We start from the raw sequence: 16,075 nt of genomic DNA on the forward strand, positions 1-16,075 counted from the left end.
CCTGGATAAAAACCCGATAAAAACATTTGGCAAATATTTCAGAATTTTCAATGTTGATCATGCCAAGTCTGCCATTTTCATTTATTAAATGGGCACTTGGGGTTTGGTAACCTTCAATCTGCCCTTAAATATCTTATAATCTAGGGAATTATTTTTTGAATAGTTGTCCTCAATTGCCTTAAGTTTCCAGTTTTTAATATGTCTTTTAGTTATTCTAATTATCCTTGCCGTTTCCTTTCTTTAAAATTGCTCATAGTGTTTAGTTTTCCTTGAGCATTTCAATTTTTTCCCCGTTTTTGGTCCTCTCTGTTAATGCATCTTCATGTATTTCATTCCAACATATTTTATTTTCAGTTTTTATGAACTGATTCTTCTTTTGTAGTAGGTCAGTCTGAATGAGATTTTTATTTTTATTTGTTTATTTATTTATTTTTTTACTTCATTAGACAGACATTTTGTAGCTATGCTACTGCATTTGTTTCCAGTGTTTCTCTTTCCTCTCTTGGGTCCATGCCTATCTTCACTTTTGGCTTTTCCCTGAAATCTCTGTGTGTTAGTGGCAGGTCATTCTCCCGGTTATCTGCAGCAGAAATTTTCAGTTCTCATACATCTTTGTCAACTTCAGTGAACCATTCCTCTTTGTGTTTCTTATTTTGAAAGTAAGTTAGTATCCTTCTACATATCATTCCTAGGCTCTTGTGTATCGTATGGCCACAAAAGGCAATCCTCCTTTTCCGAATCATGACAGTTAGCTTCTCAACTTGCTTTTATATACTTTGTTGATGTGACGCCTTCTGTATTCTCTGTTTTCTTTGATGGGGTCCAGGACCACTCTCAAAATCTTTCTTCCTTTGGCTTCAAGTTTCTCCATTAGACCTTTCTTGTTCAATGTAAAAGTTTCTGACACATATAAAGCCTCTGGCCAAGTAACAGTGCAGTAGCATCTAATTTTGGTGTTTGAGGATATATTTATGTCTTTAGTGCAGTGTGTGTGTGAGTGTGTGTGTGTGTGTGTGTGTGTGTGTGTGTGTGTGTGTGTGTGTGTGTGTCTGTGTGTCTATGTGTGTAGTAGTAGTAGTAGTAGTAGTAGTATATACATTATACAAGGTGTTTAAAAAATGACCGGTATATTTGAAACGGCAATAAAAACTAAACGAGCAGCGATAGAAATACACCGTTTGTTGCAATATGCTTGGGACAACAGTACATTTTCAGGTGGACAAACTTTCGAAATTACAGTAGTTACAATTTTCACCAACAGATGGCGCTGCAAGTGATGTGAAAGATATAGAAGACAACGCAGTCTGTGGGTGCGCCATTCTGTACGTCATCTTTCTGCTGTAAGTGTGTGCTGTTCACAACGTGCAAGTGTGCTGTGGAGAACATGGTTTATTCCTTAGAACAGAGGATTTTCCTGGTGTTGGAATTCCACCACCTAGAACACAGTGTTGTTGCAACAAGACTGAGTTTTCAACGGAGGTTTAATGTAACCAAAGGACTGAAAAGCGATACAATAAAGGATCTGTTTGAAAAATTTCAACGGACTGGGGACGTGACGGATGAATGTGCTGGATAGGTAGGGCGACCGCGTACGGCAACCACAGAGGGTAACGCGCAGCTAGTGCAACAGGTGATCCAACAGCGGCCTCGGGTTTCCGTTCCCCGTGTTGCAGCTGTGGTCCAAATGACGCCAACGTCCATGTATCGTCTCATGCGCCAGGGTTTACACCTCTATCCATACAAAATTCAAACGCGGCAACCCCTCAGCGCCGCTACCATTGCTGCACGAGAGACATTCGCTAACGATATAGTGCACAGGATTGATGACGGCGATATGCATGTTGGCAGCATTTGGTTTACTGACGAAGCTTATTTTTACCTGGACGGCTTCGTCAATAAACAGAACTGGCACATATGGGGAACCGAAAAGCCCCATGTTGCAGTCCCATCGTCCCTGCATCCTCAAAAAGTACTGGTCTGGGCCGCCATTTCTTCCAAAGGAATCATTGGCCCATTTTTCAGATCCGAAACGATTACTGCATCACGCTATCTGGACATTCTTCGTGAATTTGTGGCGGTACAAACTGTCTTAGACGACACTGCGAACACCTCGTGGTTTATGCAAGATGGTGCCCGGCCACATCGCACGGCCAACGTCTTTAATTTCCTGAATGAATATTTCGATGATCGTGTGATTGCTTTGGGCTATCCGAAACATACAGGAGGCGGCGTGGATTGGCCTCCCTATTCGCCAGACATGAACCCCTGTGACTTCTTTCAGTGGGGACACTTGAAAGACCAGGTGTACCGCCAGAATCCAGAAACAATTGAACAGCTGAAGCAGTACATCTCATCTGCATGTGAAGCCAGTCCGCCAGACACGTTGTCAAAGGTTTCGGGTAATTTCATTAAGAGACTACGCCATATTATTGCTACGCATGGTGGATATGTGGAAAATATCGTACTATAGAGTTTCCCAGACCGCAGCACCATCTGTTGTTGACAATTGTAACTACTGTAATTTCGAAAGTTTGTCTGCCTGAAAATGTACTGTTGTCCCAAGCATATTGCAACAAACGGTGATTTCAATCGCTGCTCGTTTAGTTTGTATTGCCGTTTCAAATATACCGGTCATTTTTGAAACACCCTGTATAATGGTAAGACAGAGATTCAGGAACCAGGTTACAAATTGTAAGACTTTTCCAGGGGCAGATGGACTCTAACCACAATCTATTGGTTATGGACTATAGATTAAAACTGAAAAGACTGCAAAAAGATAGGAATTTGAGGAGATGGGACCTGGATAAACTGAAAGAACCAGAGGTTGTAGAGAGCATTAGAGAACGATTGACAAGAATAAGGGAAAGAAATACAGTAGAATAAGAATGGGTAGCTTTGAGAGATGAAATAATGAAGGTAGTAGAGGATCAAGTAGGTAAAAAGACGAGGGCTAGTAGAAATCCTTTGGTAACAGAAGAGATATTGAATTTAATTTATGAAAAGAGAAAATATAAAAATGCAGTAAATGAAGCGGACAAAAAGAAATACAAACATCTCAAAAATGAGATCGACAGGAAGTGCAAAATGGCTAAGCAGGGATGGCTAGAGCACAAATTTAAGGATGTAGAGGCGCATATCACTAGGGTTAAGATAGATACTGCCTACATGAAAATTAAAGAGACCTTTGGAGAAAAGAGAAACACTTGCATGAATATCAAGATCTCAGATGGAAACCCAGTTCTAAGAGAAGAAGGGAAAGCAGAAAGGTGGAAGGAGTATATAGAGGGTCTATACAAGGGTGATGTACTTGAGGACAATATTATGGAAATGGAAGTGGATGTAGATGAAGATGAAATGGGAGATACGATACTGCGTGAAGAGTTTGACAGAGCACTGTAAGATCAAAGTCGAAACAAGGCCCCGGGAATAGACAACATTCCATTAGAACTACTGACAGCCTTGGGAGAGCCAGTCCTGACAAAACTATACCATCTGGTGAGCAAGGTACATGAGACAGGCGAAATACCTTCAGACTTCAAGAAGAATATAATAATTCCAATGCCAAAGAAAGCAGGTGTTGACAGATGTGAAAATTACAGAACTATCAGTTTAATAAGTCACAGCTGCAAAACACTAACACGAATTCTTTACAGACGAATGGAAAAACTGGTAGAAGTAAACCTCGGGGAAGATCAGTTTGGATTCTGTAGAAATAATGGAACATGTGAGGCAATACTGACCCTACAACTTATCTTAGAAAATAGATTAAGGAAAGGCAAACCTACGTTTCTAGTATTTGTAGACTTAGAGAAAGCTTTTGACAATGTTGACTGGAATACACCCTTTCAAATTCCGAAGGTGGCAGGGGTAAAATACAGGGAGTGAAAGGCTATTTACAATCTGTACAGAAACCTGATGGCAGTTATAAGAGTCCAGGGGCATGTAAGGGAAGCAGTGGTTGGGAAGGGATTGAGACAGGGTTGTAGCCTCTCCCCAATGTTATTTAATCTGTATATTGAGCAAGCAGTAAAGGAAACAAAAGAAAAATTCGGAGTAGGTATTAATATCCATGGAGAAGAAATAAAAACTTTGAGGTTCACTGATGACATTGTAATTCTGTCAGAGGCAGCAAAGGACTTGGAAGAGCACCTGAACGGAATGGACAGTGTCTTGAAAGGAGGATACAAGATGAACATCAACAAAAGCAAAACGATGACAATGGAATGTAGTCGAATTAAATCAGGTGATGAGGAGGGTATTAGATTAGGAATTGAGATGCTTAAAATAGTAAATGAGTTTTGCTATTGGGGGAGCAAAATAACTGAGGATGGTCAGAGTAGAGGAGATATAAAATGTAGACTGGCACTGGCAAGGAAAGCGTTTCTGATGAAGAGGAATTTGTTAAGATCGAGTACAGGTTTAAGTGTCACGAGGTCGTTTCTGAAAGTATCTGTATGGAGTGTAGCCATGTATGGAAGTGAAACATGGATGATAAATAGTTTGTACAATAAGAGAAGAGAAGAGAAGCTTTCAAAATGTGGTGCTACAGAAGAATGTTGAAGATTAGATGGATAGCTCACATAACTAATGAGAAGGTATTGTACAGAATTGAAGAGAAGAGAAATTTGTGGCGCATCTTGACTAGAAGAACGGATCGGTTGGTAGGGCATATTCTGAGGCATCAAGAGATCACCAATTTAGTATTGGAGGGCAGCGTGGAGGGTAAACATCGTAGAGGGAGACCAAGAGATGAATACACCAAGCATATTCAGAAGGATGTAGGTTGCAGTAGGTACTGGGAGATGAAGAAGCTTGCACAGGATAGAGTAGCATGGAGAGCTGCATCAAACCAGTCTCTGGACTGAAGACCACAACAACAACAGTGTAGATGCCTTTAGTTCCATTTTGTTAATGTGTCATAGTGAAGCTTCTTTCTCTCGTACATCAGGCTTTATCCATTCACCTAGGTATTTATCAAACAATGGAAATTCCAGGCAGGAACATCAACAATATAGGAAAAGACAGACTGATGTTTACCATAAAGAAGACGGCGTGTCTTCACAGACAGGCACAGTTAAAAGACACTCACATATAGCTTTCAGCCACAGTCTTCATCAGTGAGAGAGAGAGAGAGAGAGAGAGAGAGAGAGAGAGAGAGAGAGAGAGAGAGAGAGAGTGGGGGGAGGGGGGGGGGGGGGTGCAAGCATACCTTATGCACTCACGAGCACCAACTCCAGCATCTCGGGCCAGAATGCAACATCATGTGGGATACAAGAAGCAATATGGAGAGGCAGGTCGGGGAAGGGCTAGAAAGTTATGGGTGGGGAGAAAGGCGAATGCTGCCTCGTGGAGTGTGCAGGCACAGAATTAGCAATCCTTTTCCTACAGCTAGGCGTTTAAATCTTTTGGCCTGCTTGATGTTTTGCAGTCCAGTTTCCAGTTCCCTTGGCACTGATTTTATGTCTGTCATAAATGGTGTCTTCTGAAAGGAGCTTTGGAGCCCAAGCTTAAATATCATCATCATCATCATCATCATCATCATCATCATCACCATCACCATCACCATCTTAACCTGATTTCTAAATATTTTTCATCTAGAAACTTTACTGGCTACTTCCAAGAAGGCCCAAAATAATACTGTAGGCAAAGCTGCTACTTACAAAAACAGTAGATGCTAGGTCCCGGTGCTGATTTTTTACCGAGATTTACAGGTCACCCATCAGATATTGATGGAAATAATAGCGTTGAAAGTGAACACCACAGTTTTATGGTGATTTAACTGCCGAATGAGAAAGAGAGTCTAAAGTCTTCTCCAAAAATTGGAAGAAAAATGTTAATAATACACTCCCGGAAATGGAAAAAAGAACACATTGACACAGGTGTGTCAGACCCACCATACTTGCTCCGGACACTGCGAGAGGGCTGTACAAGCAATGATCACACGCATGGCACAGCGGACACACCAGGAACCGCAGTGTTGGACGTCGAATGGCGCTAGCTGCGCAGCATTTGTGCACCGCCGCCGTCAGTGTCAGCCAGTTTGCCGTGGCATACGGAGCTCCATCGCATTCTTTAACACTGGTAGCATGCCGCGACAGCGTGGACGTGAACCGTATGTGCAGTTGACGGACTTTGAGCGAGGGCGTATAGTGGGCATGCGGGAGGCCGGGTGGACGTACCGCCGAATTGCTCAACACGTGGGGCGTGAGGTCTCCACAGTACATCGATGTTGTCGCCAGTGGTCGGCGGAAGGTGCACGTGCCCATCGACCTGGGACCGGACCGCAGCGATGCACGGATGCACGCCAAGACCGTAGGATCCTACGCAGTGCCGTAGGGGACTGCACCGCCACTTCCAAGCAAATTAGGGACACTGTTGCTCCTGGGGTATCGGCGAGGACCATTCGCAACCGTCTCCATGAAGCTGGGCTACGGTCGCGCACACCGTTAGGCCGTCTTCCGCTCACACCCCAACATCGTGCAGCCCGCCTCCAGTGGTGTCGCGACAGGTGTGAATGGAGGGACGAATGGAGACGTGTCGTCTTCAGCGATGAGAGTCGCTTCTGCCTTGGTGCCAATGATGGTCGCCTCTCCGGATCTGTCCCCCATTGAGCATTTTTGGGACTGGATGAAGCATCGTCTCACGCGGTCTGCACGTCCAGCACGAACGCTGGTCCAACTGAGGCGCCAGGTGGAAATAGCATGGCAAGCCTTTCCACAGGACTACATCCAGCATCTCTACGATCGTCTCCATGGGAGAATAGCAGCCTGCATTGCTGCGAATTGTGGATATACACTGTACTAGTGCCGAAATTGTGCATGCTCTGTTGCCTGTGTCTATGTGCCTGTGGTTCTGTCAGTGTGATCATGTGATGTATCTGACCACAGGAATGTGTCAATAAAGTTTCCCCTTCCTGGGATAATGAATTCACGGTGTTCTTATTTCAATTTCCAGGAGTGTATGCTCGGAATGCATGGGCTCATGTACAATGGATAAACAAGAAACTGAAGTGGCCAAATTATTATTCCAAGTGGGTCACAAAAATCAGGTCCAACGTGTATTCCCAACATGTATCAAAAATGTTTTCAAAAAAATTTCACAAATTTTCTGCTGATGACATGCAATAGGTGTTTCAAACCTTCTGGAAAGCAGTGTCGTCTGATCAGAGGAATATCTACAAAACCAGTCTTATTACATTCAAATATCCTGACACAGCATAAAATCAGATCCATATTTACTGGTAAAAGCAGTTTATTCTAAAAAGAAATTGGCTATTCGTAACTTTGTAATGAACAGTCTAGGAAGTAATGATGCAGTGAGCTGCTGGTTAGAAGAGGCAAGTTACCTGCAATAAGTTTTGCCTTGTTTATCATGAACATACTGTCTAGAATGATTAAGTAAACTCCTGTCCAAGTCATTTTGTATTCTGACAGCTGTATGTATTAGAATATGAATATGATATTAGCAAATGATGTTCTAACATTAGCAATTAATTCAACAGTATTGATTTAGCAAGGTATTTGGGTAACGAAGAAACTTAGATGGAATGGGACTAAATATAGAGTTACACTGAGGGCTATGGTGAGGGTGTCACTGAAACGATAGGCCTTAATACGTAGGGGGGTGGATGGGGGGGGGGGGGTGGATGGGGGGGTGGATGGGGGGAATAACCTTAAGAAGGTCATTCAGTGGATTACTTCATTCTCACTAACTATATGATGGAAAGTCGGTGGCTTTATGACTAAACTATACCAAAAGGGTCTGCAAAAAACTGAGCCTACTGTTACAGACCAGAGAGCATTGCCTTACTATCTGTATGCTATTATTTACTATAACATCATCAGTAGAGTGGCAACAGCAGCACCAAAAGAAGAAGAAGAATTATAGAGAGAAAACAGAGTGGCAATATCAATGGTGGAGAATGAAGTGCCGTACATGAAAGAGGTAAGAAATTTCATAAAAATAATGAACAGACGAAAGGTAGAAGGAATAGATGGCATACCTACAGAGATGCTGGAAGAGGGAAGAGAGATCCCACACGCAAGTGTCTACCGCCTAATCTGTTTAATTTGGAGGAGAGGAAGCATCCCAGCAGAATAATGCAGTCTCTTATCTGCCCAACACTTAAGAAAAGAGACCCAACGATATGCAATAACTACATAGGAATTGTTGAACTATATACAGCTTATAAGATCCTGAGGACGTTGTTGCTGAAGCCGCTAACACTATACATCAAGGAAGTATCTAGATTCCAACAAGCAGGATTTTCAAATGGAAAAATCAGCAATGGACCAATTACATACAATAAGGAAGTGCTATCAAAGAGCTGGGAATTTCACGGAGATGGTCACAGACTTTTTGTGGGCTTCCTAAAATAATATGAAAGTGTGAACACAAAATGTGGCAAGAACTGGAAAGGATGCAGGTTCCCAGAAAACCAATAAAAAATAACACAAATATGTATACAAGAGATAACATGCATGATGAAAAGTGACAGACTCTGACACAAAAGATAGAAACTCCCGGTATTTGAGAATGCTGTACTGAAACAGGTGTTTGTACCAGTAAAGGATGGCAACGACTGGAGAAAAAGGAAAAACCAAGAATTGTAGCAGCTGAAATCAGTAGACAATTTGGCTGAAGTGGTATTGGCACTTAAGTCTACAAGTCCAGATCACCAGGCAGGGAGTGGGAGAAGACATCAGAAACAATAGATTGAGGGGAAGACAATGACAAACAGACTGACAAGATTTGAGTACTATGGGACTAGCTGGAGAAGAATACATGAACCAAAGAAAATGCAGCAGGACTGGCAAAGCCAAGGACCAACTGTAGTTTGTGTGTCCAACCTACTAAGTATATGTTCTTGTTATTTAATTTTCCCTACAAAGAACATTGTAAAAGTGATAAGATGTGCAACACACTACAACAAATGAAAAGTGCGTAAGTAAAATATCCTGCAACAAATTGACACATAGTTGAGGAATGCCCTGTTAGAAAGTACCATAGCCAGACTGCTCATTTCCTGGATCCGATTGACGGGGGGGCCATTGATTATATCAGTAATATGCATACATTTGCGATGTGCATCTTACTCTGCTATACCCTGACTAATGCCTTTGTGTCTTTATACTTTTTTTTATATTTGTAATCTTCCTGTAACTTTTACTTGTATTATTCTTGTGCATTTACAAATTTATATACTTTACTGGTGTCCTTACTAAATTGTGATTTTTGCCGTGTGCTAAATATCAGAGTCACCTATAGTTATCATCCGTTTAGAAAACAATACAGAGCAACACATACTTATAGCACATCCATGCACTGTGCGACCATCTTATCTCAGCATTTCATACACGTAAAGGAGTCACAAACACAAAAAGATTTCTACAGGTCTCACAGTTTCTTATATTATATTTTACCTTCTTGCAAGGTGGTGGCACCTGATTATCTTCCTCGCCATCTTCTCTGCTTTCCCCAGCTGCATCTCCTTCCTAGCAAACACACAACCCAGAACACATTACACGACTATATTTCAAGCTGTATGAAACTATTATCTCTTTTCAGGCCTTGAAAAACAACAACTGAGTAACTAAGGAATAACTGAAGGAGTACAGACAACAATTCTTCATAAAGTTTAAGTGCTTGAGTCACTAATAGACACAAGAACTAGATTGAGAATGTCACTGAGCTTTCAGAATGAGTCCTTCAGAATTAACAATGTGCGTGCCACCCCCCCCCCCCCCCCCCCACACACACACACACACACACACACCTGGAGGTTCCACTGTCCCAGACAACAACAATGTGCCAGCTCTGCAGCTTGTATGAAGTGAATGGATGTGTAGAGTGGAGTGGGTGAGAGAAGATGTTTATTTCTGAGCAAGATGACAAGTAGTCACACAAATGACCCATACCCCTTGCTGCAGTTTTGGTTATTTATCATCGTGCTTAGGTTTGAGGAATGTCCTATCCGCAATTCCTTCCCTACCTGCCAAGGTACTGTTCCTCTGCCCAGCTGATCTACAAAATATCCTAGTTCTTCCTTGGGCAACACTTACAGCCAACTCCTTGACAAGTGGGTCATGTCCAAGGAAAATGCTAATGTAAGACCTATCCAGTGCATCCACCCACTACAAACTACCACTATCCAGACCCAGGCATATGCTATCCTATCAGAGGCAACATCACTTGTGAAAACAGTCATATCATTTATCAGCTCTGCTGTTACTTCAGTACTTTATTTATTTTATGTGAGCACAATAACCAAACAGTTGTCCACCACCACAAATGGCCACCACCAAGAAGTGACCAACAGCAGAATTATCCATCCAGTGGTGGAACATGCAGCTGAGCTCAACAGGCTTGACAACTCGTACCATCTGGGCCCTTCCCCCAAAATTCTAGCTCCTCTAAATTACTTACACGGGGATTGTCCTTTCAACACATCCTCATAAGTAGCACATCATCAACGAATGGTAGCTGTCTATTCTTTCCCACTTGCATGGTAAACTGAATAATGGAATGGTATCTGTTTAACTGTTTCATGAAGTCACAAAGGCATTTATCTTATGTCTCCATAAAATGAAAATGCCATCCATGTACCTGTACAACAGTATGGACTTCCAAGGGTGCCCAGTCATGTGATTGCATTTCAAACATATCTATAAAGAAATTGGCAACCATCACATGTAGTGGATGTTACATGCCCTTGCATTTTCACAGCAAATGGTTGGAACAATATCTTCAGTGTTGGTAATAATACCCTATATATTAAGTTATAGCAATGATAGCAAAACATCCTGTCAAAGGATTCACTAGAGTGCATAAATTCCCTTTTCCAATACAATACTAGCAAGCTATTTCATTCTTCTATCATATCACATCACTTCATATTGAATGGCAGTTTCTACAAGAAGCTGGAATAAGTGGCATGGGATGTCCAAAGTGCCAGATGGATGCAAATTTTTTTTTTTTGTTGGTCACCCACTTTACTCATCACCCTGCTTGGCTACTGTGTGGTACAGGATAATGGACATCACCCCTCTTGTGTGGAGGCAAGTGAAAATAGCTTGATGACTTCTTTGAACATGTAAACAGTCTCCATGCCAGTTTTCAGTTTACCATGGAAGTAGAGAAGGATAAACAGATAGACTTACTTGATATGTTAGTTATGAGGAATGAAATTAATCTGTGCTGTACCTTTTATTGTAAGCTTATGCATGTGAAATGCACACACACACACACACACACACACACACACACACACACACACACACACACACACGTCTGCAGTCTCAGGCAACTGTAACCACACCACGAGCAGCAGCAGCAGCAGCAGCAGCAGTGCATGATGGGAGTGGTGACTGGGTGGGGGTAAGAGGGAGCTGGGGTGGAGGGGGGGGGAGATAATATGGTGGGGTGGTGGACAGTGAAGTGCTGCAGGTTAGGCAGAGGGCAGGGGAGAGTTGGGGCGGGGGGGGGGGGGGGGGGGGGGGGAAGTAGTGGAAAAGGAGAGAAATAAATAACCAAATAAGTAAATAAAAATAAAAAGACTGGGTGTAGTGATGGAGTGACAGCTGTGTAGTGCTGTAATGGGAGCAGGTAAGGGACTGAATGGGTGAGGACAGCGACTAACGAAGGGTGAGGCCAGGAGGGTTATAAAAACTTAGGACGAATTGCAGGGAAAGTTCCCATCTGTGCAATTCAGAAAAGCTGGTGTTGGTGGGAGTCCCACCATCTGGCCACAGAGGAGCAGTCCCCTCTTAACTCAGTACCACCTAGGATTAGAGCAACTGAATTACATTCTCCGCCATGGTTTCAATTACCTCTCTTGTGCCCTGTAATGAAAAATGTCCTGCCCACTATCCCAGCCACCCCTCCCACAGTGGTATTCTGCTGTCCACCGAACCTACACAATATACTCGTCCATCCTTACACAACCCCTGCTCCCAATCCCTTACCTCATGGCTCATACCCCTGTAATAGACCTAGATGCAAGACCTGTCCCTTACATCCTCCCTCCAACACCACCCACCACCACCACCACCACCACCACCACCACCACCTCACTGATCACTAACATCGCCTATCCCATCAAAGATAGAGCTACCTGTGAAAACAGTCATGTGGTCTACAAGCTAAGTTGCAACCACTGTGCTGCATTCTATGTAGGCATGACAACTAACAAGCCGTCTGTCTGTCTAAATGGCCACTGAGAAACTGTGGACTACCCTGTTGCTGAACAAGCTGACAAACATGATATCTCTCATCTCAATGACTGCTTCATTGACTGTGCCATATAAATCCTTCCCACCAACACCAGCTTTTCTAAATTACGCAGGTGGGAACTTTCCCTGCAATACATCCTATGTTCCCGTAACCCTCCTGGCCTCAACCTTCGTTAGTCGCTGTCCTCACCCATCCAGCCCCTTCCCTGCTCCCATTCCAGCACAACATAGCCGTCATTCCACTACCACACCCAGTCTTTTTATTTTTTAATTTATTTCTCTCCTATTCCGCTACTTTCCCACCCCCCAACTCTCCCCTGCCCTCCGCCTAATCTGCGGTACTTTACTGTCCATCATTCCCACCATACTATCCCTCCCCCTCCCTTCATGCACTGGTGCTGCAGTCGCAGTGTGGTTTCAGTTGCCTGAAACTGCAGCCGTGTGTATGAGTTTTGTGTGTGTGTGTGTGTGTGTGTGTGTGTGTGTGTGTGTGTGTTGCTGAAGAAGGCCACTGGCCAAAAGCTTTTTATGTGAAAGTCTTTTTGCCTATCTGTGACTCAGCATCTCTGCTATATGGTGAGTAGCAACTTTCCTTCTCATAATATTGTTACTTTCCATCCTGGGTTTTCCATTGTTTGATTTTTACTATATAGCACAGAGTCTTCCAAGATTTCAATAGAAACTTTTCCGAGTGTTGGTATGAAAGTAAAAGTAATGAAGGGCAGTGGAGGAGGAAGCATCAAATGAGGTAGTGCAATTAGCAGAAGAGGAGTTGAGACCAATCAGAATACTCATCACTGAAGCAAAAGCTAATCAACCTCTCGTCATGGCACTCCTCATTGAAAGATCAAATGTGATTCAGATATCTGAAGCTGCTTTGGGAAGGAGAAAAAGCTGGATGTATACTTTCACAGGTTGCACTGGGCACATTGTGGCATACTGCAGGATGTGGACAGACGACTGCTTTCAGCAAATTTCATTTTCTTGAGCAGATAGCTGTGACTCACAGAAATCAGCAGATATATGTTTCAAATATTAAGAGCTACAACATTTGTGATACACACAAGCATAGAAACGAGAACGTCAATGAAGAAAATCAACCTAGTACTTCTTACAGGAACTACTGTAGTATTTATGATGGACACTGAAGTGAGAAAATTTGTCATGGGATACCTCACAAATGTCTGACCTCTTTTTTTTTCTGGCATTATGCAGCCATGCTACCACTATAGCCATCCATAATTTCGAAAGTGTTATCAGTGCACGGTTATGTGCACAAATTGACTTCTCGATTACGTCCCATAAATGTTCAATGGGATTCGTGTCCGGCTGACCTGGGTGCCCAAAGCATTTGCTTGAATTGTTCAGAATGTTCTTCAAACCAACTGCAAACAATTTTCATCCATAAAAACTCCATCATGTTTCGGGACATGAATTTCTTGAATGGCTGCAAATGGTCTCCAAGTAGCCAAATATAACTATTTCCAGTCAACGACCAGTTCAGCTGGGCCAGACGACTCAATTCACACCATATAAATACAGTCCACACCATTATGGAGCCAACTGCTGCTTGCACTGTGCCTTGCTGACAGCTCAGGTCCATGGTCTTATGGGGTCTTCACCACACTCGAAACCTACATTTTAGTTGTTACCAACTTAAATCGGGACTCATCTGACCAGGCCATTGTTTTCCAGTTGCCTAGGGTCCAACCAATATGGTCATGAGCCCAGGAGAGGTGCTGCAGGCGATGTCTTGCTGTTAACAAAGGCACTAATCAGTCGTCTCCTACCATAGCCCATTAACGCCAAATTTCAGCACACTGTCCTAACGGATATGTTCATCATACGTTCACTTTAATTTCTGTGGTTATTTCATAAACTGTTGCTTGTCTGTTAGTACTGACAAATCTACACAAATGTTGCTCTCGGTCATTAAGCGAAGGCAGTCTGTCAACCACTGCATTGTCCATGATGAAATGTAAATGCCTGAAATTTGATACTCTCGGGATATTCTTGACACAATGGATCTGGGAAAACTAAATTCCCTAATGATTTCTGAAATGGATTGTCCCATGCGTCTAGCTCTACTATTTTGGGTTCAAAGCATGCAGCTATAATCAAACTGGAAACATTTTCACATGAATCGCCCAAGTAAAAATGACAGCTCTGGCAATGCACTGAACTTTTATACCTTGTGTATGCGATACTACCACCACCTGTAGAAGTGAATATCGCTATCCCATGACTTCCATCACCACAGTGTTTATCATCAATATTGGTTAACATGGCTGCAAATTTTTTGCAGATATGTTGCTGGCCCTAGCATTTTATTGCAAAATTTTCCGGTCTTTCAATTATCTGATTACATTTTGCAATTGAAGACAATGTACTTGACTTTGTGCAATACAACATAGGGAAAATTTTTGCCTCTGTTCAACATAATTACAGGGTAATAACCTTTGTCCACATATACTGCTGGTATATGTACAAATAGCAGCTATGACATCAAATTTCATACTTAATCTGGAAATTTTGGAGATTTTCCACAGCAGTTGAAATAGTAGTCATCTTAACATAAACCAATTATTTGCACTATAATTTTCCAAATAAATGGAGCTCTTATTTTAGCACACAACTGTTTACTCTGCACAATTTGATTTTATAAGAAATAAGAATCACTTTTACCTTATCGCCAACAACAAATTTTCTTAGATTTTTCTGACAAATTTCTTCCCCTTTACCTTCCTCATATTTAGATTTACATCTTTCCTCATTCTTTTTCAGTGTCAAATTTCACAATATTGATTCTTTTGTTATACAATTCTCTCAATCACATGAATGATAGCACTACAATCAAGTTAGGCCTACTTCTTTTTTACTATATTACAACTGCTGTCTTACTTTGAAAGAAGACTTTCTCAGATTAGGCCTCTTTGACAGTTCACTAAGTCGACGAAACACTATCTGCCTGTGTCCATTCATGCGAATGGGGAGTTTGTTGCTGGTCATTCCCACATAGAAAGCTTCAGAGTGTAGGCAGGTCAGTTGGTAAATCACGTGGGTGGGAAGGGACCGTTTGATGTGGAATGGGTGACAGCTGTCATAATGGAGGTACTGTTGCTTGTTGTGGGTTTGATGTGGACGGACGAGTGAAGCTGGCCATTGGACAGATGGAGGTCAACGTCAAGGAAAGTGGAATGGGATTTGGAGTAGGACCAGGTGAATCTGGTGGAACCAAAGGAGTTGAGTTTCGAGAGGAAATTCTGGAGTTGTTCTTCACTGAGTCCAGATCATGAAGATGTCATCAATAAATCTGTACCAATCTTTGGGTTGGCAGGCCTGGGTAACCAAGGCGGCTTCCTCTAAGCGACCCATGAATAGGTTGGCGTACGAGGGGGCCATCCTGGTACCCATGGCTGTTCCCTTGAATTGTTAATATGTCTGGCCTTCAAAAGTGAAGAAGTTGTAGGTCAGGATGAAGCTGGCTAAGGTAATGAGGAAAGAGGTTTTAGGTAGGGTGGCAGATCGGCGTAAAAGGAAATGCTCCATCGCAGCGAGGCCCTGGACGTGCGGAATATTTGTGTATAAGGAAGTGGCATCAATGGTTACAAGGATGGTTTCCGGGGGTAACAGATTGGGTAAGGATTCCAGGCGTTCGAGAAAGTGGTTGGTGTCTTTGGTGAAGAACGGGAGACTGCATGTAATGGGTTGAAGGTGTTATCTACGTAGGCAGAGATACGTTCTGTGGAGGCATGGTAACCCGTTACAATGGGGCGGCCGGGATGATTGGGTTTGTGAATTTTAGGAGGAAGGTAGAAGGTAGGGGTGCGAGGTGTCGGTGGGGT

At 42.7% G+C, this 16,075-nt stretch overlaps 1 protein-coding gene across 1 annotated transcript in view; it reads right to left on the reverse strand.

Annotated features, from left to right (window-relative positions):
- Nucleotides 1-16,075, reverse strand: part of LOC126353882 (nucleoprotein TPR-like) — a 342,294-nt gene that overhangs the window by 115,928 nt on the left and 210,291 nt on the right. The window contains exon 18 of the mRNA XM_050003086.1: nucleotides 9,423-9,494. Coding sequence (XP_049859043.1) covers nucleotides 9,423-9,494 — 72 coding nt within the window. The remainder of the gene's footprint in view (nucleotides 1-9,422; nucleotides 9,495-16,075) is intronic.

Source organism: Schistocerca gregaria, chromosome 3, assembly GCF_023897955.1.
Source record: "Schistocerca gregaria isolate iqSchGreg1 chromosome 3, iqSchGreg1.2, whole genome shotgun sequence".
NCBI classification, from domain to species: domain Eukaryota; kingdom Metazoa; phylum Arthropoda; class Insecta; order Orthoptera; family Acrididae; genus Schistocerca; species Schistocerca gregaria.